Source organism: Kwoniella newhampshirensis, chromosome 3 (assembly GCF_039105145.1).
Source record: "Kwoniella newhampshirensis strain CBS 13917 chromosome 3, whole genome shotgun sequence".
Classification (NCBI taxonomy): domain Eukaryota; kingdom Fungi; phylum Basidiomycota; class Tremellomycetes; order Tremellales; family Cryptococcaceae; genus Kwoniella; species Kwoniella newhampshirensis.
In genome coordinates this window covers 1722104-1745886 of record NC_089957.1, presented here as the reverse complement: position 1 = coordinate 1745886, position 23783 = coordinate 1722104, and the positions used below count along the sequence as shown (strand labels likewise).

Below are 23783 nucleotides of genomic sequence, written 5' to 3'. Positions count from 1 at the left end.
CAAGACGAGTCTCTGACTTAGTTTGACATCACCCGTAGGAATGCGACAAAAGTGACATTGACAAAGTGGAATGCTTCTCAGCATCGTTACGTCACGACCTCCTCGCTTGAATCCAGATCTCCTGGAGACCAGCATAATCGAGATAACGATGGTCAGTCCGTCCCTAGATTCATCGATAGTCAGTATACAGTAAGAAGCGTATGTGTCATGCATGATATCAAAATCTGTTGATCGTTATTGTCGCAGTTATCACCGTTCCCACGGCCCTCCCCCTCCACATGCAAGTAGTCCGACCTCTCCTTTGCCCACACGCCCACTCTTGACACCTACGTCTACACCGAATCCTCCATGCACAATTTAGGCATGATGTTCATTCCCATCAACTGCAGAAGCCAGTCGAGTCAGCACAACTCATGAGGGAACTTGAGGAAGATGCTTACTTCCTGGATCAGCAATTTCGCAGCGTAAGGGATCGTGAGACCCACGACGCCCTTCCCGCTCTTACATTTGGGACACCAGTTGTTGTATCCCAACATCCCGCAAGTCTCGCACACTTGAGTCTCGAAGGCGTCGGACGAGATCATTAGTCTCTCAAGAAGGAGTTGAGTCGCTCCGTATCCAATGAGACTGTGATGACAGATCAGCACCGAGCTCAACGAGCTGCCAGACGACTCACCAATCACGCTCCATCTCGCCCAACCGCAGACCACCATCCTTCGAACGACCTTCCGTCGGTTGTCGTGTCAAATTCGCTCGAGGACCAGTTGGTCGAGCGTGCATCTTGTCCATGACCATGTGCTAAGCGTGCGTGTCAGCCTTGAGGCTCCTGTCCAGCGGGACGCCCACTCACCTTCAATTTCTGATAATAGATCGGTCCGAAGTAGACATAAGCCTCCATTGGCTGACCCGTTATACCACTCGTCAACATGTCTTTACCGCCGTAAGAGAATCCGTGATCGATAAGGATCTGAGACATGTCGACGACTTTTGAACCGCCAAATGCTGTTCCGTATTGCAACTTTCCAGCTAAAACACCTGCTTTTCCTGATAACAACTCTATCATCTTTCCGACAGTCCTGTGATGTAAATATTAGCTCCGGAGTATGTAGTCGAAGGGGATATCCACTTACATTCGTGAAGGGAAACCGTGAGGGTTCATAATGATATCCGGATTGATTCCTTGGTCGTTGAACGGCATATCGGCTTGAGGTACGATGAGACCACAGACACCTTTTTGACCATGTCTCGATGAGAACTTGTCTCCAAGTTCCGGTCGTCGGGTCTGCCTTGTCAGGATCTTGATCAGACTTCCGTCTTCTCCTTCGGTGATCATCACTTTATCGATCTGGATGGGCTCAGGTAGCTTGTGGGTGATTGGACTTGGCTTATAGCCCTCGGTGGCCGCACCTCGGGTATCTACTGGTGTCTCTCGATGGATCATCACGTCAAACTGGTTGATAGTAGCTCCCGGCGCAGTCATACCATCCGCTCTATCCACAAACGCGTACGCATCTGGCCGAGGTAGAGGGTCGGGATAAGCTGTTCTTTCGTGAGTACCGTTGGGGAAAGTTCGCATAGGGATAGTCTGCTTTTTCAGAACGTGACATCGGCCGAACCCTCGATCCAACGAAGCTCGATTCAGAATCAGAGCATCTTCGATATCGTAACCCGAGTATGACATAACGGCGACTGTTGCGTTCTGACCAGCAGGAAGCTTGTTGTACCCAACCAGCTCGATAGTTTTTGTTTTGACCATGGGTTGCTGAGGGTATGTCATGAGATAAAGCAATGTGTCGATACGGTTGAGCTGGTTGTAGGCGATGGCTCCAATAGCTTGCTTACCCATCGCGCATTGATAGGTGTTTCGAGGAGACTGGTTGTGATGAGGATAAGGGATAAGACCAGCGACAGCACCCAAGATAGTGAATGGTTCGATTTCGAGATGAGTCGAGCCTTCATCGATCTCGCTCTCGTAACAAGCGATGAACGAATCGTTCTCCTCGTTCACATCCAGATACTCCACTAATCCAGCTCGCAGGAAATGATCAAAAGTGACTTTTCGCTCTTTCAGTAATCGGACATGTTCGGTTGTGACCCGCGGTCTACCATTCTCCACAATGATCATCGGTCGACAGATACGACCACCGTCACTCGCAATATAGATGACTTTTTGATGATGATTGATGTAAATCGACACAAACTCGGAGGTTCGCCCCGCTCGACGAAGTTTACGAAAGGTAGTAACAAATTTCTTGGCGGTATGCGTGACGCCAATGAGACTGCCATTGACCTGGACCAGGTGAACGCCGGAACGATACAATTCGTTACCAGTGAGTAACGAGATATCCTCCACTCCGAGCATGAACGCCATCTTGATGAGCGGTTCTTCGGGAACGTCTGTTGTGATATGCGTCATCAAAGCAAGATTTTTGACCAAACCACAAGCCTCTCCTTCGGGTGTGTCTGAAGGACACAACATACCCCATTGACTCGGTTGAAGCGCACGAGGACCAGAGACCTTACGAGTTTTTTCGAACTGTGACGAGATACGGGTCATCATACCTAATGCGGCGATGAAACTGAGTCGAGAGAGAACATGGGTGACACCGGCTCTTTCGACGTGGAATCGCTTGAGAGACCAATTTCCGGTAGAGATGGAACGAACGAAAGCGACTGTGATAGGATCGCCACCCTGCTTGATCAGGCTGCCCGCGTCGAATGGACCGGCTCGTGACTTCTTCTCCAGAATCTTGTCCATCCGTTTTTTCAATTCGCTGTTGAATGTCTTGAACGAGTCCTCGAAAAGGAGCGAAAGAAGTTGCCCAGCACTATTCGTCAGCTCAGCCGGATTATCGCGCACTCACAGCTCTAATCGCTTGTTTCCGACATAGTCTCGATCATCCACCATGTGTTCATCGATCATAGCCATCAACACTCGTCTAGCCATCGTCGCAAGATAGATGCACTTCGGCCTGAAATTCATGTTGCGTACCGGGACGTGACCAAGGACCATGGCTGCAAGAGCCTGCATGGCGACGTCAACGGGTGTGAGCTTTTGAGCGGAAGAGCCATCGTCTTTCGCTTGGTTAGGCGATACTCGTGCACCGATCCATTCCAGCGCTTGTCGGCGAGTGAAGGTCTTCTCCTTTGCTGCTTCTTCCAGCGATACACCGAACGCTTCTTGATATCTCTCGTCTGAGCCACAGATGAGCTGCAGAATCTCCTTATCGGCTGTGATTCCCATCGCTTTGAGTGCGATGACGATTGGAATGTACTCCTTGAAAGAGTTATGTCGCAGGTATACTCGTTTGTTTTTGGTCACCACGTAGGTCTTGACGACACGATCGTGAGTGGATCTACAAACAAGTCAGTCAAGTCTCACTCTGTATCAACATAAATACTGCTCACGAAGTGACTTCCGCCATGACCTCGTCCTTCTTCGAATCTCTCATGACGATAATTCTGTTCTTGCTCAGCTGCTCCTGGACAAGAATGACCTTCTCCGTTCCCTTGACGACAAAATAACCACCTGGGTCCATCGGACATTCTCCCATCCTCGCCAATTCTGCCTCATTTCTCCCGCTCAAGTGACAGAGGTCACTTCGTAACATGACAGGTAACATTCCGATCTGAACGCCTCTCTGCTTGTTCCTCTTCTCCTCGCCTTGATATTCGATGTCAACAAAGATCGGCGCACTGTATGTTGAGTCGGTCAGACGACATTCCATAGGTGTCAGTCGCGATGCCACCTGATTAGAGTCATGCCGTTGAGGTTGGCCGACTCGGATATCGGTATACCGGATGTAATAGTATGGGTTGATGTCAGAAACGACAACGGCGTTGGCGGCGAGAATGGCTTTGATGTCAACGTTGACAAAGTAATTGAAAGAGTCGAGATGCTGTTTTACGAGACCTTTGACTTTGAGGAAAGCAGGTAGCAATTCCCATTTGTCCTGTTGAGACAAATCAGCTGAAACGCTTGTCATTGGGGAGCTCGCCGGAAGCCTCACCTCGACGGTCTTGACACCCTTCGCGTACCAATCAGCTCCCCTCTGGCCCCCATACGTCTTCTTCATCAGATCCTGCCATTCTTCCTCGCCTTGATTGATCTCAGGCTTTCGATCTGTCGCAGGCACCGTAGTAGCAGGTCTGAGGGGCGCCTTCCCCTTGGTGGTCGCAGCTATTCGAGGCTTGATGTCAGGTTGAGAGGGACCCGCTCGAGGGATCTTTGCACGAGGGGCAGAGGTGGAAGGCCCGGCGGCTGAAGATGCCGCTGTGCGTCTCGCCGGTGCTCTGGCGGGTGGCATGGATGGGATGATGAGCCAAAATGGTAAGGTGTGTAGTAAGGCGGCCAGGATTGGCGTTGACTTTGAACTGATTGTCGCACTCGACAAGATTTTGACTCTGAGAGGGTAGTAAAGCGAAATATGGGAGGTGGCCGCTGCGATGATAGGCACGCACTGTGGGTGGAATGTGTGAGCCGAAGATTAGGCCCGCGAGGTGATGATGATGGCCGATAGAATCACGTGATACAGTCAGGGCGGAAAGGCGATGTAAGTTGAAGGTCCGAGAGTGTGTGGATGGGGTGCGAATGTAACAGCGAGTACTATATAGGTTTCTGGGACACGGCATTTCTTTTGAATCTCTCTCCTTTGCCCTCCTTCTGTCTTGCTCTCTTCCATACACGTCAGAGAGCATACTGTCACAATCCTCATCATGGACGCAACCCCCAGACAGCTCTTCCAGACCCCCAATAATGTCTAGTGAGTCAGATCCGGCCCTCCACCTCTGCTCTCCACCTCAGATACTAGCGCTACGCACGGGCACTCGCTCTTGTCAGTGTCGTATTGCTCGAGCGTGTCATGACTTTTGGCGACCATTACTCGAACCCTGATGCCATCTTGACCCGCAGTGTCCTCCAGCAACCATGGCAGTTCGTCAAAGAGCTGGGACAAGGTGCATACGGTTGCGTGTCATCTGCTCGGAACGCCCAGACAGGAGAACAGTGCGCCGTGAAAAAGGTCACCAACGTCTTCCAGAAGAAGGTGAGAGCTTCCTTGCTATCCAATGCACCTATGCTGATCCATGCTGTGCTTAGATTCTCACCAAGCGTTGTCTGAGGGAGTTGCGACTGCTGCATCATTTCAGAGGACACAAGAACGTGAGTTGCTCCTTGCCAATCGACCCCTTGTGTACTGACCCGTGCGCACAGATCACCTGGCAAGTACACCGTGACCGATATGTGCGTCACGTCCCCTCTGACCTGACCTATCTGCAGTCTGTACGATATGGACATAGTATTCGATCCACCCGGATCAGGACAATTCCGCGAAGTGTACCTGTACGAAGAATTGATGGAAGCGGATCTTCATGCTATTGTAAGCTTTCTGTAGCTCATCGCCTTGACCAACTTGCTAACCGACCTACCACGTAGATCCGCTCGGGACAGCCCCTCTCCGACGCACATTTCCAATCATTCCTATATCAAACCCTTTGCGGTCTAAAAGTACGTAAACCCGTTGGTCATTCTCACCCCGCTTCTATCCGCCTGACAACGCCAACTCTTATCCGATTGTGACAGTACATTCATTCTGCCAATGTCTTGCATCGTGACCTCAAGCCGGGGAACCTGCTTGTCAACGCAGATTGCGAGCTGAAGATCTGTGATTTCGGTCTCGCGAGAGGTTTCCAGCCGGGGGCGGTGCAAACGGATCAGGGTCAGGCTGGCTTCATGACGGAATGTAAGTGCATCGCTTTTTTGAGAGCAGGTGAGATGACTGACCGGAAGGGCAGACGTCGCGACGAGATGGTATCGTGCGCCGGAGATCATGTTGAGTTTCGCCAACTATGTGAGTGCTCCCATGCGTTTCTCCCGGTTCAAGCCCTGATCAATCTCCCTATCACCGGCCATGTAGACGTCAAGCATCGATATGTGGTCGGTCGGATGTATTCTTGCCGAGCTGCTTGGTGGGAAACCGATCTTCAAAGGAGAAGATTACGTCGATCAACTGAACAAGATTCTGAACCTACTCGGTACCCCTACCGAAGATACCTTACGGCGAGTTGGTAGTCCCAGAGCTCAAGACTACATCCGATCTCTACCAATCAAACCCAGAGTCCAGTTCAAAACCCTGTATCCGAACGCCTCTCCGCTTGCTTTGGACCTATTGCAGAAGCTGTTGACATTTGATCCTGCAAAGAGATATGGTTGCGAGGAAGCTCTCGGACATCCCTAGTAAGTTTTGTTCCTTTCCGTTATTGTGGCTTCTAAGCTGACATATGGCTTAGCTTGTCGGTTTGGCATGATCCTGCAGACGAGCCTCTGTGCGAGGTGGTAAGTCTTAAGCAACTCAAGGGCAACCTAGCATCCATACTGATGCCTTCTCTAGCCTTTCGACTTTGGGTTCGAAAACGAAGATTCCACCACGGGGATGCGCAACCTCATTCTAGACGAGGTCCGCTCTTTCCGACAACTAGTCCGACAGCATGCTATGTCAGCACCTCAACGAAAGGAATCGTAAGTTCAGGTGTTTTTCTCACGATCACAAGATGTCTGATGTTCAAATGCCCGCTGCCAGACACGAGCTCCCACCTGCTCCTCCACCTCCATCTGAACCGGGAGCTGGTGTCGGTCCCGCGTTCTCTGATACTGTCAACGAGGGTCCAGAGAGGGAAGAACACCCAAGCTCCGCACTGGAGAGACAGCTGGAGCAGCACAGGATCTAAAGTGGATGAGTAGAGGCTAGGTACTGAAGAAGCGGGAGATGACAGGAGGCGACTTTACCAAGATTATATTTTCAGTGGATATCGGTTGAATAGTAGCATGTGGTGAAAGCCAGCTGCTGGTCGGCAAGCCTTGAGCACAATATTGAGATGATATGCATGACCCTGATGATCTGTTGTGGAGAGTGCGTCCTTGGATATGCTTGGTGCAGGAAAAATCGACGATGCTCGAGGCTGGTTTGGCGCATCTAGGCATTATCGAGGGTCGAATGCACACCCGGAGATTACTAGTAGACGAAAATCACAACAACAACGACAACAGCATTCGATCTCGCCTAGCGTTTCAGTCTACGTCTTTAAATCGCTTCGTTATTTTACACCATCAGCTGCACCCCATTAATTCATTCCAGACACTGCTTGTGAGAAGTGGGGCATCGCGATCGCTCACATCTGTCATGTATCGCCTGTCCTTGAACAATCGAGCGACAAGATGACGTCGAACAAACCACCAATACCCCCAATCTCACCTCGACCGTCCATACCCTCCTCACCGTTTTTCCCCCAAACTTCCACCTCTTTTTCCACACCCATGAACCCTCGCCCATCACTTCTACCCACCGCCAACGTCATCGGTGGAGGACCCGGCACCTCGACTTCCCAAACGCCAGCCACAGCTTCGGCTCGACCGAACGCACCGATCCCGCCCACGAGGAGGAAGAGGGACAAACCACCTCTGTTCAGCATACGTCGGATCTCGTCCATACTCTATCATTCGAGTTTCTACCTGTTCATCTTGATCATCGCGACGTTGTTGGTGGGTTCGGCTTGGGGACTGGGAGAACAGGCTTGGAGGACGGGCGGGCAGAGGAAGTGGAATATAGTGATTCTGGTAGGGAGTTATGTCGCTTTGGTGAGTGTGATGTTGTTCAAATATCCCTCCGAGGAAAGTGATGGAGCTGGGTGGGATCATCGCTTGCTTGAGATCTGGTGACTGTGTAAATGAGCGGTGGAAGAAGATATGACCAGAACAACGCTTTTCTGCTTTGGAGCATCCTTCGTCCCACTACATCTAGGAGGCCATCCCTAGTCCCCATTCGATTCATCTTGGCGCATCCAGCCGCAACTCGCTGATAAGTATTTGTGCCTTGTCCTCTCCCCCAGGGCATCATCTCCATCATGCACGTCTGGTCACGAGTGCTCTCCATCAAACGGATACTAAGGACGATGCCGAGACCGTATATCCCGACGAAGACCGTCGATCTACCAGTAGTAAGTTGACTCGTTGCTTACCTGCGTCAGCATCTCTCCCGTGAATGATCCGACCTGTGAATGATCCGAGTCCTGCTGCTCTTTCGTCAAGACTCAGATGTACTAAGATCCCATGTCCTCCCGCAGAAAGTGGCAAATCACATAGCGACGGAATATTCTCGGACAGCAGTCATTGCTCATATCTCACAAGCCACGTCAGGTCGTCAGGAGGGCTGGGGCAGACCTGGTGAGTGCCCGTTCGTCGATGTCCCATGTCTCCCATGTTTGACTGCTATCAGGGACCAAATTGGAAAGATGTCAGACAGCAGCTGATGAATCTGTTGGGGAGCAGGAACCAAGTGGGAGAACATGCATTTCAGAACATACATCCTATCGACCTTACCGACCATGCGTGAGTAGTCCGTCCATTATGAAGTGACGTGCCATCTCCTCATCCTTGAGATGCATCATGCTTTCAGCTCAAAGCTGATTCCAACTACCTCTCTTAGGCCAAGCCCTAGCACCATCTTCAACGTCCTCGCCCACGTCTCTACAGCCGCTCTTCACCGCCGCAGACGCTTTCAACGATAACGGGGCGATCCGACTTTTCGTCAATTCGTACGCTAAGATGATAGAGAGCGCTCTGTATGCGAGACAAGAGCCGGAAGAAGCAGAAGCAGCGGCTGTGGAGAAGGTCGTGGAGATCATCATGTTGACGTGCGTCTTTGTCCCCTTGTCGATCTTTGCTGTCCAAGTACGGCAGACGAAGCAGCTGCACTGGTTGTCGTGGAGGTGACAAATCAGACTAACTGTTGTTGTTCTGTACACAGACTCGAGGTGAAACGAAGGCGAGAAAGAGAAGAGTCGAAGGTGAGGCGAAAAAGTGGGAAGAAGGAGCGAGGAGATACTTTGTGAATCTCATGATACAACGTTGTACAACAGATTACCGATGTATAGAATTGGTACTTTTGTGCCCCTCGACTCTGTCGATGTGCCCTCTAAGACGATGACTGGTCTTGTAGTCGTCCTTCCCTCCCTTCTGAGCTACATGAGTGTATCTACTCTTGATCACTCTACTGCCCATTCGAACCCTAAGTCGCCGCTTGCGCCGCGTCTTCTTCCTTCTTCTTCTTCTCGCTCTTCTTCTTTCCCTTTGTCTCGCCCCCCGCTGCTCCAGCCCCTCCTGCCGTTGCCTTCTTCTTCTTGACAGGAGCAGCTTCTGTCGTCGGTTCAGCAGGTTCCGCTTTCGTTTCTGCTGCCGCCGCCGACGACGCTGCTGCCGCAGCTGCTGCTGTCTTTTTCTTCTTTTTAGGTTTCTCTTTCGGTTTACTATCACCTTCATCATCATCTGTAGGAGGAGGCGGTCTTTTCTTCTTCCCACCTCCCCCACCACCGCCACCGCCGCCGCCGCCTGTTTTCTTCTTTGTTGTGGTCGTCGCCGTTGATGCATTTCCATTCTCCCCTCCTGCACCCGCTTCATTTCCTCCGGCGCCGGATCCACCTCCAGATCCAGGGAGCTGACCGTCTGGTCTATTATTTTCTCTCGCTTCGCGCTCTCTTTGTAGTTTGATCATCTCCCATTGTTCCTTTGCGCGCAAAACCATCCAGTTGGGTTGGAAAGGTCCAACAGCACCACCTCCTCCGGCGACGGAGGAAGACGAAGCTGAGGAAGGTCGTTCCCCTGCTCGGAGGAGTTTGCGCATTCGATCCGGCGAAGATTTGGCATCTGATTCGAGGGAGGCGGGCGAGCGGATGGAGCCGTTTGCGGAGAGATTGGCTGACGCAGGCGAGGTGAGGGAGAGGGCCAGAACGGCGTTACGTGTAGCGAGTATGGAGGTGCCGAGATAGAGCGGAGGTGACGTAGCGGCCTGTCGCGAGAAGGAAGACATGGTCAGCTGGCGAGTTCATAATGGACGGACGAGGTAAGGGGTAGAGGAAGAATGTTCAGATATGGGTTTTGATAAAGATGCGTCACAAGAGATGCCTGAAGCTCACTATGATTCTCGATTCCAATTCCAACGCCATCGTTTCATCCCAGCTTTGTCCTTTCCGTTCCAACATGACATCGATCGTTTGAGCCAACGTCTCCGCAGCAGGACGCATGACCACCCTACTCCTGATCTCCGGTTGTGCGCCACCACCACCGCCGCCACCGCCTGATATCGAGGATGAGGCCGATCTTCTGAAGTCTTGTAGCTCGACGACGAGACAGCCGTCAACGAAGGAGATTGGGGGTTGGATGTCGTATAGGAATGGAAGGAGCGTTGTCGGGATGACTTGGGATCGAAGTGCGAGGAGGAATGGCTAGCGATTGAGGGGGGACGGGTCAGTCAAAAGTATCGATAGTCTATGTTTCCAGATCAAATAATGGATAAGAGGAATGCAGGAGTTGGAGGGTGGATCGATAATGGATGGGCGTCGAGTCGGTGCTTGTCTCGAAGCCGTGACTCACATTCATGGGTCCATCATATTGGAAGTTGACGGGCTACGGAACGCATCTCAGCATGTTAGGACTAGACGCGCTACTAAGTGACGGAGGTACAAGGACCATCGCCCAAGGAGCAGAAGGTGGCTCACCGAATCCTCAAACCTCCAATGAGTAGGGAACAGCTGAACGGTCAATGACGGTTCCCATTTCCTCGACTTTTTGAGGACCGCTCGAGCGAACCGATGGTGGTTATAGCCTGATGCGCTGGCCATGGTGGTCTGGCGGTGTGTGAGGAGTCGAGCCGGTCACACAGAGCTAGAATAGGGTAAATGGATGGATGGATGGATGATGGAGATGGAGAATGCACGAAAAGGGAACACAAGGCAAAGTGGAAAGTGAAATGAATGAAATCAAGTTGTTCGGTCCGGAAGTGCAAGTCACCGACAATTGGTAACTGGTGCAGAATGACCACAAAGTCCATCCCCTACCATCTCCTTCAACCGCACATATATCCTATGCATTCCCTACAACCTGAAGCTTCCTTGGAGCCTTGTAGGTAGAGATCACTGACAGTATGGGGATCTGTGTACGCACAGAGGATCATTGAGACCACCAAGGACCGCAGGCGAACGTCAAATGTTCTGCTCAACTCAAACACATATCCGCCTTCAAAGTGATGGGACGGTTTGGCCAGTCTTCAGACTAGCTGTGCTTCGAGACAGTCATCCGAATGGCCCCGGTCACACGCGCTGTCATGGCGATGCCGTCCACTCAGGTCTCTGTCATCATCACCGTGTGTTAGTAATACGGGTCGATTCTCTTCCTTGCCGACTATAAAAGATTATATGGACGGGCATACCAGCCGAAAAGACACCCTCCTTCGTCGTCTATTCGACGAGCCCTTCCTCGACACTGAGACAGTTGGTCTTACCCGTGCGTCCTGATCGATGATACACGTTGTAATCTGTCCAACGACATCAACACCGCCTACCGTCGTTGTCTAATGAGACGTCTCTTCTCTCATCTAAGTTCATCTGATCTCAAACTGGTAGAAAGTTCTGCTCCATCCATCCCCACATGTCCTCCATCCCAACTCCATTCTTCACATTCCACGTCTCCTCTTTGTCCCACGCGACGCCCTCATTCCTCGCCCAGATCAACTGATATCGCGAAATGATGTCGTCTTCGTCCTTCTCGATGGCGATCTCGAGCTCCTCCACCAACTTGATCTTCCTCTTGACGGTGTGACCTCGTTCTTCCAGGGCGATGGCCAAGCCGTCGAACGTGGTCGTATCCCCTGCGATATGAACCACTCCACTCTCCCGCTCTCTGCTGTCCAATACGATCTTGGCGGTGACCCTGCCAATATCTTTCGCGCCAGTCATAGTGATCCGATTCTCCCATTTCCCCAGAGCAGTCACCGTCACTACCGGACGCTTCTCTTCCTCCTTTGGCACGATCGCGACGACGCCGAAAGACGGTTCGAAGAGGAACGAGGTGAATATCCCCGTCGAGACAATCGTCCATTTCGTATGCGTGGTTGATTGAGATCGAAGTATATCCCGCACATCGAGTTGTTCGTCGAATAACGGCTGAGAAGATCCTCGACCCACGAGATCGTAATCTACCCCGAATTGCCACGGAATGTACCATGGGACATTTGCTTTGAGGACCGCTTGACAGATCGATCGTTGGGTGCCGGGACCAGCGGCGAACCCAGTAGCGGATATCACGATGTCATATCCACGTAAATGAGTATGTAGATCTGGAGCAGTGAGATCGGCGTAGAGCGTTCTGACTTTCAGATTGCTCAAATGGTTGAGCAGAGCTTGACGCAGGGCTGAAGATGTTGGACGGAGGAGCACGGTCAGGTCTGAAGTGCCGTCATTGGACGCAGATAGAGCCTCAAGGATGGCCAGGCCCAGTTCGCCGGCTCCAAGCACGAGTATGCGAGGCATGTCGAATGTTTCTCGAACAAGTAGCCTCGGAATAGATCGAATGATGTGATGGTTTATATAGCAAGGCAGAGCAAGCAAACTGCTTAAAGTGTGTAAGCCGTCGGGGCAAATAGATGCATGTTTAGGATTGCCAAGCCAGACTGCAGGATATCTGAGTAAGCATGAAGCACGCCGCGCAAGTGTCGATCAACTCCGTCGGTATCTTCCAGACGACTGTGCATCACCCAGGCACGTCTTGAGAGGCTATGATCAAGTACAGGGAAGGATAGGGGTTTTTCGTTAGTGACCAGCAAAGGCATCTGCAGTTCCCTCGACACTGCTCTACCAAATAGTGACTGAACGCAACCATCGTGCTGGCAGAGTTGGAAACCTCATATCTCGCTCATAGTACTCAATGCATGACAACCAAAGAACTAAGCCCCTTCACCGCCTGCAATAGCAGCGCATTGCATATCAGCAATGCTCGTGCAGTTCCGGTATCGCATGGAGTAACTCACCGCTCTCGTTCGTGAATTCGATATGCTTTTGAATATCCGCCTGACTGACAGTCGGTCTATTGACTTGGATCGCCTTCTCGAAGTCTCGGATATCCAGCACAGGCTCGAGTAACTCTTCGGAGTTGACGTCGGTCCATGTCTTCTCTACAGCGCCGGCGGCACCAGGGGAACAAGGGGTGAGTTTGGTTTTAGGTCCTTCGTCGGTGTCAACGGTGACCTAGTGAGGGAAAGAGGGTGGTAAGTATGAATTGTTTATGCACACAAAAAGACATGACAGTTATCATGCAGTAGAGGATAACGGAAGAGTCGTTGTCTCCGAAAGACAACAGGAGATGTGTAATAGAACAGGGATTATGGGACAAAAATCGACTGTCCAACTAACCTCCTTGAAATGTGTTGCAGACAAGACCTTTCGAACCGGCTGCATAAGAGCATCCCTCACAATGACGGCGATATCACTTCCAGAATACCTGTTGTCATGCCGCCGTCAATCCCGTTCAACTGGTCACAAACCTGACAATTCCACTCACCCTTCCGTTTGCTCAGCCAAAGACATGAAGTCAGCAGGCTTGAGCCCATGTGGTGTTGTGCCGACATTCAATTCGAACATCCTTCTTCTAGCTTGGACGTCGGGGAGTGGGATATATATTCGCTTCTCGAATCTGAATTATTACGCGGATCATCAGCCAGATCTTGCAACCTTCGGTCAAAACGGGTGGCCGACGCATAGCACCGCAACGGCATAAGTGAAAGAGACCTGACATACCTTCGCTTGATAGCAGGATCCAGTTGCCAGGGGATGTTAGTAGCCCCCAACACCAACACTCCGGTATCGTCATTTCCAACACCGTTGATCTGAACCAAAAACTCGGTCTTGATACGTCGACTCGCTTCGGATTCGCCTTCCCCTCGTGTTCCGGTCAAAGAGTCGATTTCGTCGATGAAGATGATCGCGGGTTTTTGTTCTCGAGCCATTTGGAAGAGTTGTTTCACGAGACTGAAGCATGGAAGGTGTCAGCCATATCTGCTTGTAGCAATCGACATATCCATCTTCCTGCATGAAAACACAGGATGTCCTCTTATCGTGAAAGGCCTCAGCCTGTGCACTGCTACACCACCCCGTCCGCCCTTGTCGCCCCGCCTGCCCCCCTTCGACAGTGACTGTTGACATCGATACCGCGCGTCTACTTTTGACTCCGCGACAGCTCCAATAACTCGCTGTATTGCCCTCCATTCTACTCATCCGGACACACTCTGACGAGGAGACGCGCTGCACTCACCGCTCTGATTCTCCCATCCATTTCGAGACCAAATCACTACTTGACACACTGAAGAAAGTGCTCTTCGCCTCTGTCGCCACTGCCTTCGCCAAGAAACTCTTACCCGTTCCTGGGGGTCCATAAAGCAGAATCCCCCTCCACGGTGTCCGTTTCCCCGTGAACAGTTGAGGGAATTTGATGGGTAAGATGACGGCCTCTTTCAAAGCTTCTTTCGCTTGAGCGAGACCTGCCACATCATCCCATTGGACATTAGGCGATTCCGATAGGATAGCACCTTGTAATCCTTGTCGAAGCTTCTTGATCTCCGGATCATCTCCATCGGTTCCGCCAGCTGAGCCATCCCCTTTGACATCAGGTCCTCCGGCCGCTGAGCCGCTGGCTCCGTTCACGCCGACCTTCGCTTTCGTCCGTTTCTCCTCCGACTTCGCTATATGTTCTTTTAGCTTTTCGGCACGGTCGAGATATTCCGTAAACTTCTTTCGGATCAGTTCCTTGAGCTTGTCGTTCTTCTCGTCTGTGTGTTCGGAGTGAGATGCGCAATTTGAAGGAGGGATAGTTGGTCGTGGTCGGAATAACGAGGGAGACAACATCGACGGTTGTTTGTGTGAATACGAGGTGAAGGCAGTAGGGCAGATTGTATGGGATGGGAATTTACGTGGTAGACATCGGGATGCGAGGTTGAAGAACGGAGAGGAGGTGAACCATGTCATAAGCGACAGAAGGAGAGAGAGAGAGGATTCAGATGAAGCTACATACACTTCATTGCCTACAGGAGAGAAGGATGATCAATGATGTGGCCGTCTCTGAACAGTCTGCGAATTCACTCACCATCATAAAGTAGTCCAGAGAATCCTGATACTGCTTATATGCCTCCTGTAGATTCGATCAGTATGGCTCAGATCCAAACTGCACAAGTCCATATCTACACCCACCGCATAGTTCTGCTTGACATCCTCGTCGATAGCCTTCTGCACGAGAGCGATTGCTTTCTGCGATGGGGCAGAATCATCAATCATGACGATCGTGAGTCTGCGCTGTGGCCAATGCTCACGTCTAGGAAATTTGAATTGCTCATTGTGGTCGATGGATGAGCATGAGGATGAGGATAAAGAAGAGAGTCAGAGTCAGTTTGTATCAAGTGATTGTTGATGGTTCGGTGGACGAAGTGGTGGTTGGGTGACGCGCTTCCCTGAAACCTCGAGTCTCTCTCATCATATCAATCCTTCCAGAGTGGCGGCGTTTGACACCTCCAGAGGCATATTGTCGTTTGCTCGGGCGACCCTTCCCTCATGTCGAATGCAGTGCACGCTTGCTCATCAAGAACCGACCCGAGAACCGACCCGTTCCCGTGGAAGAAATGCGAATGCTTGCGATTGCATGAAAACTCAGGACATAAAGTCATGCAGACATAGTCGTTTCATAGTGCCACCCGACTGTTGGCTTTGCGGACACTCGTGACGATGCCCATTCCCTTTTGATGCCCATTCCCTTACGCGGTGAGCGTCCTTGTGACAACAGCCCTTTACAGACGGTGTTAACGGCAATATGCCAGCAGGATCACCATGCCAACCAGCGCCGCTGATCCTTGATCGATTCTCACCTGCAGAGTGGCGCGGGGTGACCGCTACAGTCCAGCCGCTGGGAAAGGGTTCGCTCAGAATATCCCAAGCAGACACTCATGTGGTTATCTGATGTGACAGATCAGAGATCAACATGATTCGTCCTTGTTCATCCGTCGACTGTTCAGGACCGGTGTGTGCATCGTCTCGAGATAGCGCTTCAAATGCACAAGGCCAGAATTCCCAGAGATTACGTAAGAACCTCCCTCCAACCTCCACTTTGCACCGACAGCTTGTTTCTGAATGAACTTAATCGTCGAATTGATCGTCGAGCGAGCATTCACCTTCCCGCACTATCATACATCTTGTGCGACCACGTCGGGCGAGACGTCCGATGCTCTTCCCGGAGGCACCAATAGTACGAAGATTCTGCTCCAACCTTTTTCGAGATCCATTCTAAGCGTCTTCAGATAGTACTTGTCAAAAATAGAAAGTCGTATCATTAAACCATCATCTCTTATGTGCGCTCGGTCCCGTTCTTGATGGAATTATACTCGACTTTTCCACCTTCACCATCATGCCAGTCACCTTTCTCGCCGAGATCGGATTTTTATCCTCCCAACTCATCTAATCTCATTCTCGCGAGATCAACCGCTGGAAACTTGCCCTTTTAGACCATCTGATCCTTCTCTACTGTTCCGGTATCGTTGACGGATTTGACCTCGAGCCGTTCCACGTTCCAAAGAGCGCAAACACGAGTATCCGAGGCACTGCTCGTTCAGCTTCTGTCACCTCCCAGAACGGCGAGTGCATGCCTTCGCTTCCACCGACACTGGCGAACGGTCAAGAAGCTGCTCGATGGTACGAATGGCAGCAACGTAAACGTTCAGCACGACGATCTATCTTATACACCATCTGGTCCTAGTTGCCGACAAGAGATTGCAAAGCTTGGTCTTTCGTCCGCGAAAGAAATGTGGGATCATCTCATATTCAAATTTGCCACTTCGCCTGATAGAGGTCAAGCTCTGGAATCGAAGTTGGCGGCACTATTGTACGTATAACTAGCTGGACGTCGATAAGGTTGATGTCAGTCCTGTCTGTTTTGAGGCCGTCGAGACGAGGTCAAAAGTCTTGGGTGAATTTTGCTCTTTCGCTATTCTTCGCGCCTCGCTGTTCGCACAATGTTCAACGTGTCTCGGCTTCACCACGATATGCGTACACGAACTGGGATCAACGTATATTTCGTAAGTTACAACCTCCTTAAGGGTATCTCTTTTTTGACTTCTCTGTGAGACGGGAGCCATTCAGCTGAGCACCACTACGATCCACATCCTTTATTATTTCAGGCGAGAGAATCTCACCTCGACCTCGGTAATTCTTCCTTTTCACTCGATTTAACTGCTGCTGCCTTGCTGGGATTCCAAGTGATTACATACGTGCGAATGCCCTTGTCGTTGTCATTATCGACACGGTGGAGCGCTGATGTTATCTGACGAATGTGAGGCCTACTCACTGTGCCTTCAACGAGATCCATTGCTGACGGCGACTGCGATCATTCGAGGACCTGTCGGCTGGGGAAAGGGGATGACTCGAACTTGCAATTTGCGAGCTGCAATATGAGCGGAAAGTGACAGTGGCCTTAGCATGCCTCCACTCCTACCATAACTTCATGCTTCACCATATGTTCTCTCGTCGCCAACACTCACCTCCATCGAGCCATATCCCATTGACTATGCATTCATCCGGATATCAACGTCTAATTTCTTTCCAACCACATCCCCCCTCGCAAGCATATCCCTACGGGAGACTGACTTACAGCGATCGAAGACATCCCACGCCTGCATCCTCTTCATGAGCACTTGAGCGACACCCTTCCAGTCAATCGTGAGATCTTGAACAGGTCCGATGGTCGATTGGATTAAGTCTCTGAGCTGGACGGGGGTGATGTCGGACGTGAGAACGCCGATCGTGGCTGATCGTGAAGGCTGACGATGATTAGGTTGGGTAGATGATGGCCGGGAATATGGTTTGCTGCCGTTGTTGAGAGTTCTGGAGTCTTGAGTGGTTGAGGAGGATGGAGAACGTATTTTCCCTTGTTGGATAAGCTAAAATCAACGAAACGAATCATCAGTTCCAGATACCTTTATCAGCAGAGTAAGAGAAAGATGAACCTCGTCAAGACTAAGATCAATGTCCATCTTACTTGTCCCACTCTTCCTCCTGCTAGATGCCGAGTTTCGACGACCTGCGCTCGACCTGCGCGATCTAGAACGAGATAAAGTCATATCAGGGGGAATGCGATTGACACGCTCTGCCCACTCTTTCGCTCTTTTGCGAGCGATGATCTGTCATGAATGGATATCAGCCGCTATTGTCCGGAAATCAAGCAGAGGGGTATGGCTGTACCTCGTCGAGAGACAGATCGATGTCCATTGGTTCCTCCATCCCGTCGAAGAGTGTTCTGGTGTTGTAGTGAGCGAGTTGAGAGCTGAAGGACAAAGAAGAGGAAAGAAAAGAAAAGTATCAGAATGAATCATCTGCCGTGTGTATGTGTAGGGGTATGTGTGTGTGTGTCAGACGTTGTGCAGATGTCCAAGCGTTGTGTACATCATTGATCATTCCCCGGTCCAGTCTCGTTGCCTTACTTTGATGTATTGGGATCCCAGCTGTGACAGAAGCATAACGTACGATCAGATTGTACGCTGAAGCCGCAATCAACTGATCCATCATATGCATGATATCAATGCTATGTACTTGGCTTCGTGTGATCGACTTCTACCTTCGTAGTCTGCGTCCCTTCCCTACTCTCAACGTAGTTGAGACTTATCCACCAACCCACTTGCAAGGATCAAATCCAGCCATTCTCCCACCAGAGGATTATCAGGGTGTCTCCAAACCCCCTTCTCCACCGCCGGATGGAGACTTGACGAGGCGTACCACCCAAACAGACAGAAATCGGCATGAGACGGTTTCCCTATCAACCATAATGATTCTTCTTTCTCTTTCTTGTATGCTAAGAGGGATTCGACGACGGATAATCTCGATCGAGCGAGGGCCAGCTGGTCGGCTAGCGCAGTAGGGTCTTGCCATTTGGTTTTCAGGGCTGTGTTTCGGGAGAGGTCACCGCCGAGTTTGGAGGCGATGAACCATGTCCGAGCATCGTCGTCGAAGTGGGAGAGGATCTGAAAAGGAGTGCAAGTTGGCATATCAGCTTGCATATCTCTGAGGGTAAACATAATATCGCTCGTGGCGAAGAGGTTCAGTGAAGAACCACAGCAAATCACAACAGTCCGACTTCGACCACGTCGATAGACATGGGAACCAGGATGAATGGTCTCTGTGGATTTGTAGGCGAATGCAAGAATCCAGAGATTGTGCACAAAAAGAGCATGTTTCGCCGCACCCTGGCGGGCCGCAACCAGCATATACTGAATCTATTCTCACTCACTTCTGCGCCAATCAGGGGTCTCAGCTCATTCGCAAACGTGGTGTTGCTCCAAACTTCGATGAATTTGGCGAACTCCTTCCCGGCGGGTCCGCCAAAGAGTGATTTTTCCGGTGTAGCGTGTTCTGCTTCAAGCTACGAGGTGAGTACGGTGTGTCAGCGGTGTCGCGTCATGACGAGACTGCGCTGGTACGACTGCGACGGAGCAGATGTAAAGAAGGACGGACCAGGTAGAGAGGGATCGGGAGAAGTAAAAAAAGGAACAACATACATATTCGGCAATCTTCCATGAATCTGTTGTAAATTCTCCCCCGATCTCGATCGTAGGAACAGTCACAGCTGGGTTCTTGGTGATCTCGGACAACTCTCGTCGGATCTGAGGGAAAGTCTTCCCGCTCGTCTCCACCTCGAGACCAAAGAAGCTGCAACGGGTTGTTTGAATTAGCTATAGGTAGATCAAGCGGCAGCAGCAGCAGCAGATAGGGTTGCCAAGTTGAGTGTCAGGAAAGAAAGGAATATGACTTACGCTAGATCGAGCTTGGTCTTCCAGACATGAGGAGAGAGGATACGACCGTTGGGTTCATCGGCTCGTCCAACGAGTTGATAGAGGGTGTACTTAACCATTTTGCATCCACGAGATATGAGCCGTGTGGTCAGTGAGAGGAAGGACAAGTGAGAAGATTGTGTCAATCGGATGTACTTTTGACCCTGTCGCTGATGGATGCGATGAGGTGATAAGGTGATATTCCCTGCGTGGTCTCGGATTGCCGATTCGTTTCATCTAGGGTCCGGTAAGTTGGATGTCGAGCCGTCCATCACAAGCCTATTTATGATAACGTCGCAGGGACTGGAGATCGGGTCGGAGGATCCGCCCTTGACATGGAGGATGATGCATACTCGTATAGCTCGTTGCCCATTCACTAAGTTGGGACTTACTCTCCTGATCCGTGCGACATGCCAGCGATGCTCATCTCGTCCGCCCTTTTCGCCATTGCGTGGCTTCACCAACATGTCCTCGAACAGACCCGGTCCGTTCAGAGGATGGCTGGCTTGCCTGGTCAAGATCACGATACTGCCCTCCAATCTCCTGCGGACTTCTTGCGGACATTGAAGTGTTGGAGGAATGGACTTGACTGTCAAGCGAAACATCATGGACGAGCTCAGCATATGCAGTCGCAGTGTACAATTAAGGCAGGGTGTCCACCTGTGGAGAGGAATTCGGCGCAGATGCCCTGCAGCATCTGACAGAGGTCTCAGACCGGACTGACACTGCAGCGATTCCCGCTGTCACGCTACAAATTCACACTGTTCCGTCTCACACTGATCGATACTATTTCACTGACACGCCTTATGACCTTCAACTTTTACTGACACTATGTCCTTCGACTGTTCCATCTCCTTTCTAACCATCTCCTTTCTAGTTGGACGTTGGTCCCACCCTTCCGCACTCCAAATCCGCCCCTTCGCAAACGCGCTGTTCTTATTTTGGCTGTGCCAAAAGTCTTTCTCAACCATAAGCGCAGGTCGCTATGCCTCCTACCTCTACCCCGAATTTCGTCTCCAAACTCCGACCTCCCAACAACGTTGCTCTCGTGGCCCCAGCGCGCGAGGCGTCCACCCAGCTTGACGACTCTGTTGAAACTGGGGTATCACCCTACAAACCCAAGGGAGTGAGCTTCAATACTCCTAGAGAGGTATGGAGTCCCCTTCTTACTGCTCAAGGTACAGCTGGACGTAGAGTGAAACCCACTTTGGGCATTACTAACCGATTGAACGTGGTTGAATGTGAGAAAGGGAGATCGCCGAACTTGACAAGCACAAACTTTAATCCCCCAGCTCCGGGCGTTCAGGTGAGTGCGTCTGGAGCAGACTCTATCATGTACTCGTTGCAGGCCGAGTGATGGCATCTAGATGCATAAATGGCTGACACCGTGTGCTTTGTTCTACCAGAGACCGAAATATCAATTATGCGATCCTGGCGTGTCCTCTCCTTCCACAAGGATACCAAATTCAGTGCCGACTCCATCAAGGGTGACCACCACGACCAGAAGCACAACCTCGAAAGCTGCCATGGGTATTCCGAAAAGTCGCACACCTGGTGATAATGCGAACAAAACGCGCATCGCTGCGCTCACCGCTTCTTCTGCTCCATCTCTTGCTGGGAATCAATGTCAAGCGCAAAATCAGAGCCGAGCATCCCACATCCCTCGACCTCGTGCTCGTCCTTCTCTCATCCGGTCTTCTCCCCTCCCGTCAAATCCGAGCTCTTGCCTGCCATCAAAGATCGCAAGCAGCGACTCGCGAGCAACCCACCGGCCTGGTATGCCGAGGTCGAAGCGGCCCGTCTCTACTGATGCCACTACCTCATTTCCGAGGCCTGGCCACCCAAACGGGAGCTCGCAACCTCGACGATCTATTCATTACTCGATGGGCCACGAGTCATTGACAAGAAACGACGTTGTGGACCCGACCTCTCCGCTTCTCCCTGAACTTGACATCACATCCAATCTTGCCCAGTCTGTCTTACCCTCTCGGCAGACGACGATGATATCCAGTACCTCGTCACTCTCAATGTCCTCATCTGCTTCATCTCTCGCTCGACATCAGGGTATTCGGTCTAGGACCTCTCTCAATCTCGATACAAGAGGGGTCGTACCGTCGACGATGACGACCCCGGAGCGTATTGCACTCGCTCGATATTCGTCGTCCGGCTCATCTTTGTCCACGATGTCGGATCGATCGATAAAGACCGATGCGACTGTCGCCAGCGGATATCCAATTGACTCATTAATGAATGACGACTGGACATCTCCTTCTGACAGGGCAGAAGAGGTCTACGAGAGAACGCCCCTGACTGGCCAGTGTGCGCCGTACCTGGTTGATCCAGCAGGTCCTAAAGTCACGCTGGAATGGGAATCGGATCCGGAGTCAGGAGAGATCGATGAGGCAGAACAAGTGTGGAAGAATATGGAGATCAGGATGGGACGGAGTCTGAGGGGCGGCAGTATGAAAAGAGGTCGATGGGTGGTAAAGACTGTCGCCGACGCAAACGAAATGTCGCTCGCGCCTACACCACCGACTGGTGGACATCGAAGTGAAACACTATTGTCTATGAGCGACGAAATGTCTGACAGAGAGGTAGAGCTGCCACGGTCTCCGAGCGAATTCTCTTTGTCCGCATATCTCCCTCCCACCCCGCCAGTACGTTACCCGGCCGATAGCACAGCCCTCTTCGATATGTCTGCTCCTCTCATACCAAGCGTATCAACAAGCGCGTGTACACCTGCCAATACGCCTTGTATGAGGAAGGAGACTCTGCGCAGAGTGAGGAGGGTGAGGAGGCGGGGAAGGGAACGTGCTGATTGGTCACTGATGGACAGCGATGAATCCAGTGACAGTTGGGAGGAGAAATTGACTGAGAGGACCATGTCGTGGGGTGAGGACGAAGGCGGAGAGGTCACTTTGTACCCGTCCACTGCCGGACAAGAAGGTCATCGTGAAACAGGCTGGTATACGAACAGTACGGGCACGGGCACAGTCACAGAGGGTAGAAGCGATCGAATTATTGAGCGATTCGAGCGAAAGACGCTGTCGATGTCGATCCATGCGTACACCTTGAACGCGGACATGTATCGACTGGACTCGCAGGTGATCTCAGCTCTTGGAGCATTGCAAGCAGTGTATGATTCGCCAGAACTGGATCACATTTTGGGTCTCGAGGATGATCTTGACGTGGAATTTGAGAAGGAAGGAGTGGCCAGTCCGATCTTGAGCTGCGCGGAGCTCAGAGCGATAGGAAGCAGGAATAAATTACCATGCAGTGGCGGGTCGGCGGAGAGGGTTTGGGAGGAGGGAGAAGAAAACGGGGAAGGTGGTCTTGGTCTGGGTATCCCGCTTCACTTGGATACCGTCTATTCGTTGCCCGTCCTTTCGCCTTTGACGAGAGCTCGACCTAGGTTCGACCAAGTCTTAAAGCATGAAAGCCCCATCGATGAGTGGAACCAGGGATGGGATGTAGCAGCCCCTGGACGGAGTCAGGGCTCCTCAAGAGACGGCCCATGCCTTTCGGTATACGCAGGCGATGACCATCAGGACAATTTCGGGACGGTATCGGCAACGCGGGCGACCGATAACACCTTTGAGATGGAACGCGGGAATCCGGGTGTGGACTCAAAGGATGGACACGGAAGCGAGGAGGTGCTTTGTGTGAAAGACTTGGATACGGGTCTCAGTAAGGAGGTGAAGGTGGGGGACGATCTTGGGGAAGTTGATTTGAGCGTGTAAGCGGGTTTGTAGGCCAGGAGGGGGTGCCTTCTTCGTCGTTATGTGACAGAGGTATCCCACTTGATTGTAACGTGTCAGCACTATGCATGCTCGGGACAACGTACGACCAAGGGGTCAAGCTGCCAGCCAAGGAGTAGCATCAGCGAAAGTCTTCCTTGGCCCCTTTCCGACATGGCACGCTGAGATTGGGTGGAAAGAATAGAGAGATTCAGTAAAGAGGTTTCAGTTTCAGATCTCTCAGCGTTCGATCATCACGACGCGTCGGTTTTGTTTCTCACTTTCCTTTCTTTTCCTCTTCTTCCTCTGACACAATCGTCGAGTATCTGACAAGACTGGACCGGTTGACAATAGGCATGTTCGA

General features: G+C 51.4%; 8 protein-coding genes across 8 annotated transcripts; 3 read left to right on the top strand and 5 right to left on the bottom strand.

Annotated features, from left to right (window-relative positions):
* Positions 1-332: 332 nt before the first annotated feature.
* Positions 333-4307, bottom strand: IAR55_001987 (uncharacterized protein; the record flags this gene model as incomplete). The annotated part of the gene is made up of 8 exons (XM_066945104.1): positions 333-383; positions 441-627; positions 677-798; positions 851-1076; positions 1131-2774; positions 2865-3356; positions 3409-3953; positions 4011-4307. 8 exons carry the CDS (start codon positions 4305-4307, stop codon positions 333-335), a joined length of 3564 nt encoding a protein of 1187 aa, XP_066805027.1.
* A 409-nt stretch (positions 4308-4716) lies between these two features.
* Positions 4717-6726, top strand: IAR55_001986 (uncharacterized protein; the record flags this gene model as incomplete). Its single annotated transcript, XM_066945103.1, has 11 exons — positions 4717-4763; positions 4913-5045; positions 5099-5202; positions 5279-5378; positions 5435-5506; positions 5582-5741; positions 5794-5849; positions 5916-6235; positions 6289-6334; positions 6390-6517; positions 6579-6726. 11 exons carry the CDS (start codon positions 4717-4719, stop codon positions 6724-6726), a joined length of 1314 nt encoding a protein of 437 aa, XP_066805026.1.
* Positions 6727-7213: 487 nt separating this feature from the next.
* On the top strand, positions 7214-8886 carry IAR55_001985 (uncharacterized protein; the record flags this gene model as incomplete). Its single annotated transcript, XM_066945102.1, has 6 exons — positions 7214-7633; positions 7885-7992; positions 8119-8218; positions 8324-8383; positions 8481-8688; positions 8802-8886. The coding sequence occupies 6 exons, from the start codon at positions 7214-7216 to the stop codon at positions 8884-8886; spliced, it is 981 nt and encodes a 326-aa protein (XP_066805025.1).
* A 176-nt stretch (positions 8887-9062) lies between these two features.
* On the bottom strand, positions 9063-10671 carry IAR55_001984 (uncharacterized protein; the record flags this gene model as incomplete). Its single annotated transcript, XM_066945101.1, has 4 exons — positions 9063-9839; positions 9967-10275; positions 10424-10456; positions 10549-10671. The coding sequence occupies 4 exons, from the start codon at positions 10669-10671 to the stop codon at positions 9063-9065; spliced, it is 1242 nt and encodes a 413-aa protein (XP_066805024.1).
* A 768-nt stretch (positions 10672-11439) lies between these two features.
* IAR55_001983 (uncharacterized protein) lies at positions 11440-12357 on the bottom strand (the record flags this gene model as incomplete). Its single annotated transcript, XM_066945100.1, has 1 exon — positions 11440-12357. The coding sequence occupies one exon, from the start codon at positions 12355-12357 to the stop codon at positions 11440-11442; it is 918 nt and encodes a 305-aa protein (XP_066805023.1).
* Positions 12358-12770: 413 nt separating this feature from the next.
* Positions 12771-14724, bottom strand: IAR55_001982 (uncharacterized protein; the record flags this gene model as incomplete). The annotated part of the gene is made up of 6 exons (XM_066945099.1): positions 12771-12787; positions 12855-13071; positions 13237-13324; positions 13385-13516; positions 13621-13851; positions 14135-14724. 6 exons carry the CDS (start codon positions 14722-14724, stop codon positions 12771-12773), a joined length of 1275 nt encoding a protein of 424 aa, XP_066805022.1.
* A 3776-nt stretch (positions 14725-18500) lies between these two features.
* IAR55_001981 (uncharacterized protein) lies at positions 18501-19762 on the bottom strand (the record flags this gene model as incomplete). Its single annotated transcript, XM_066945098.1, has 4 exons — positions 18501-18875; positions 19142-19273; positions 19410-19560; positions 19665-19762. 4 exons carry the CDS (start codon positions 19760-19762, stop codon positions 18501-18503), a joined length of 756 nt encoding a protein of 251 aa, XP_066805021.1.
* Positions 19763-20667: 905 nt separating this feature from the next.
* Positions 20668-23422, top strand: IAR55_001980 (uncharacterized protein; the record flags this gene model as incomplete). The annotated part of the gene is made up of 2 exons (XM_066945097.1): positions 20668-20988; positions 21050-23422. The coding sequence occupies 2 exons, from the start codon at positions 20668-20670 to the stop codon at positions 23420-23422; spliced, it is 2694 nt and encodes an 897-aa protein (XP_066805020.1).
* Positions 23423-23783: the final 361 nt, after the last annotated feature.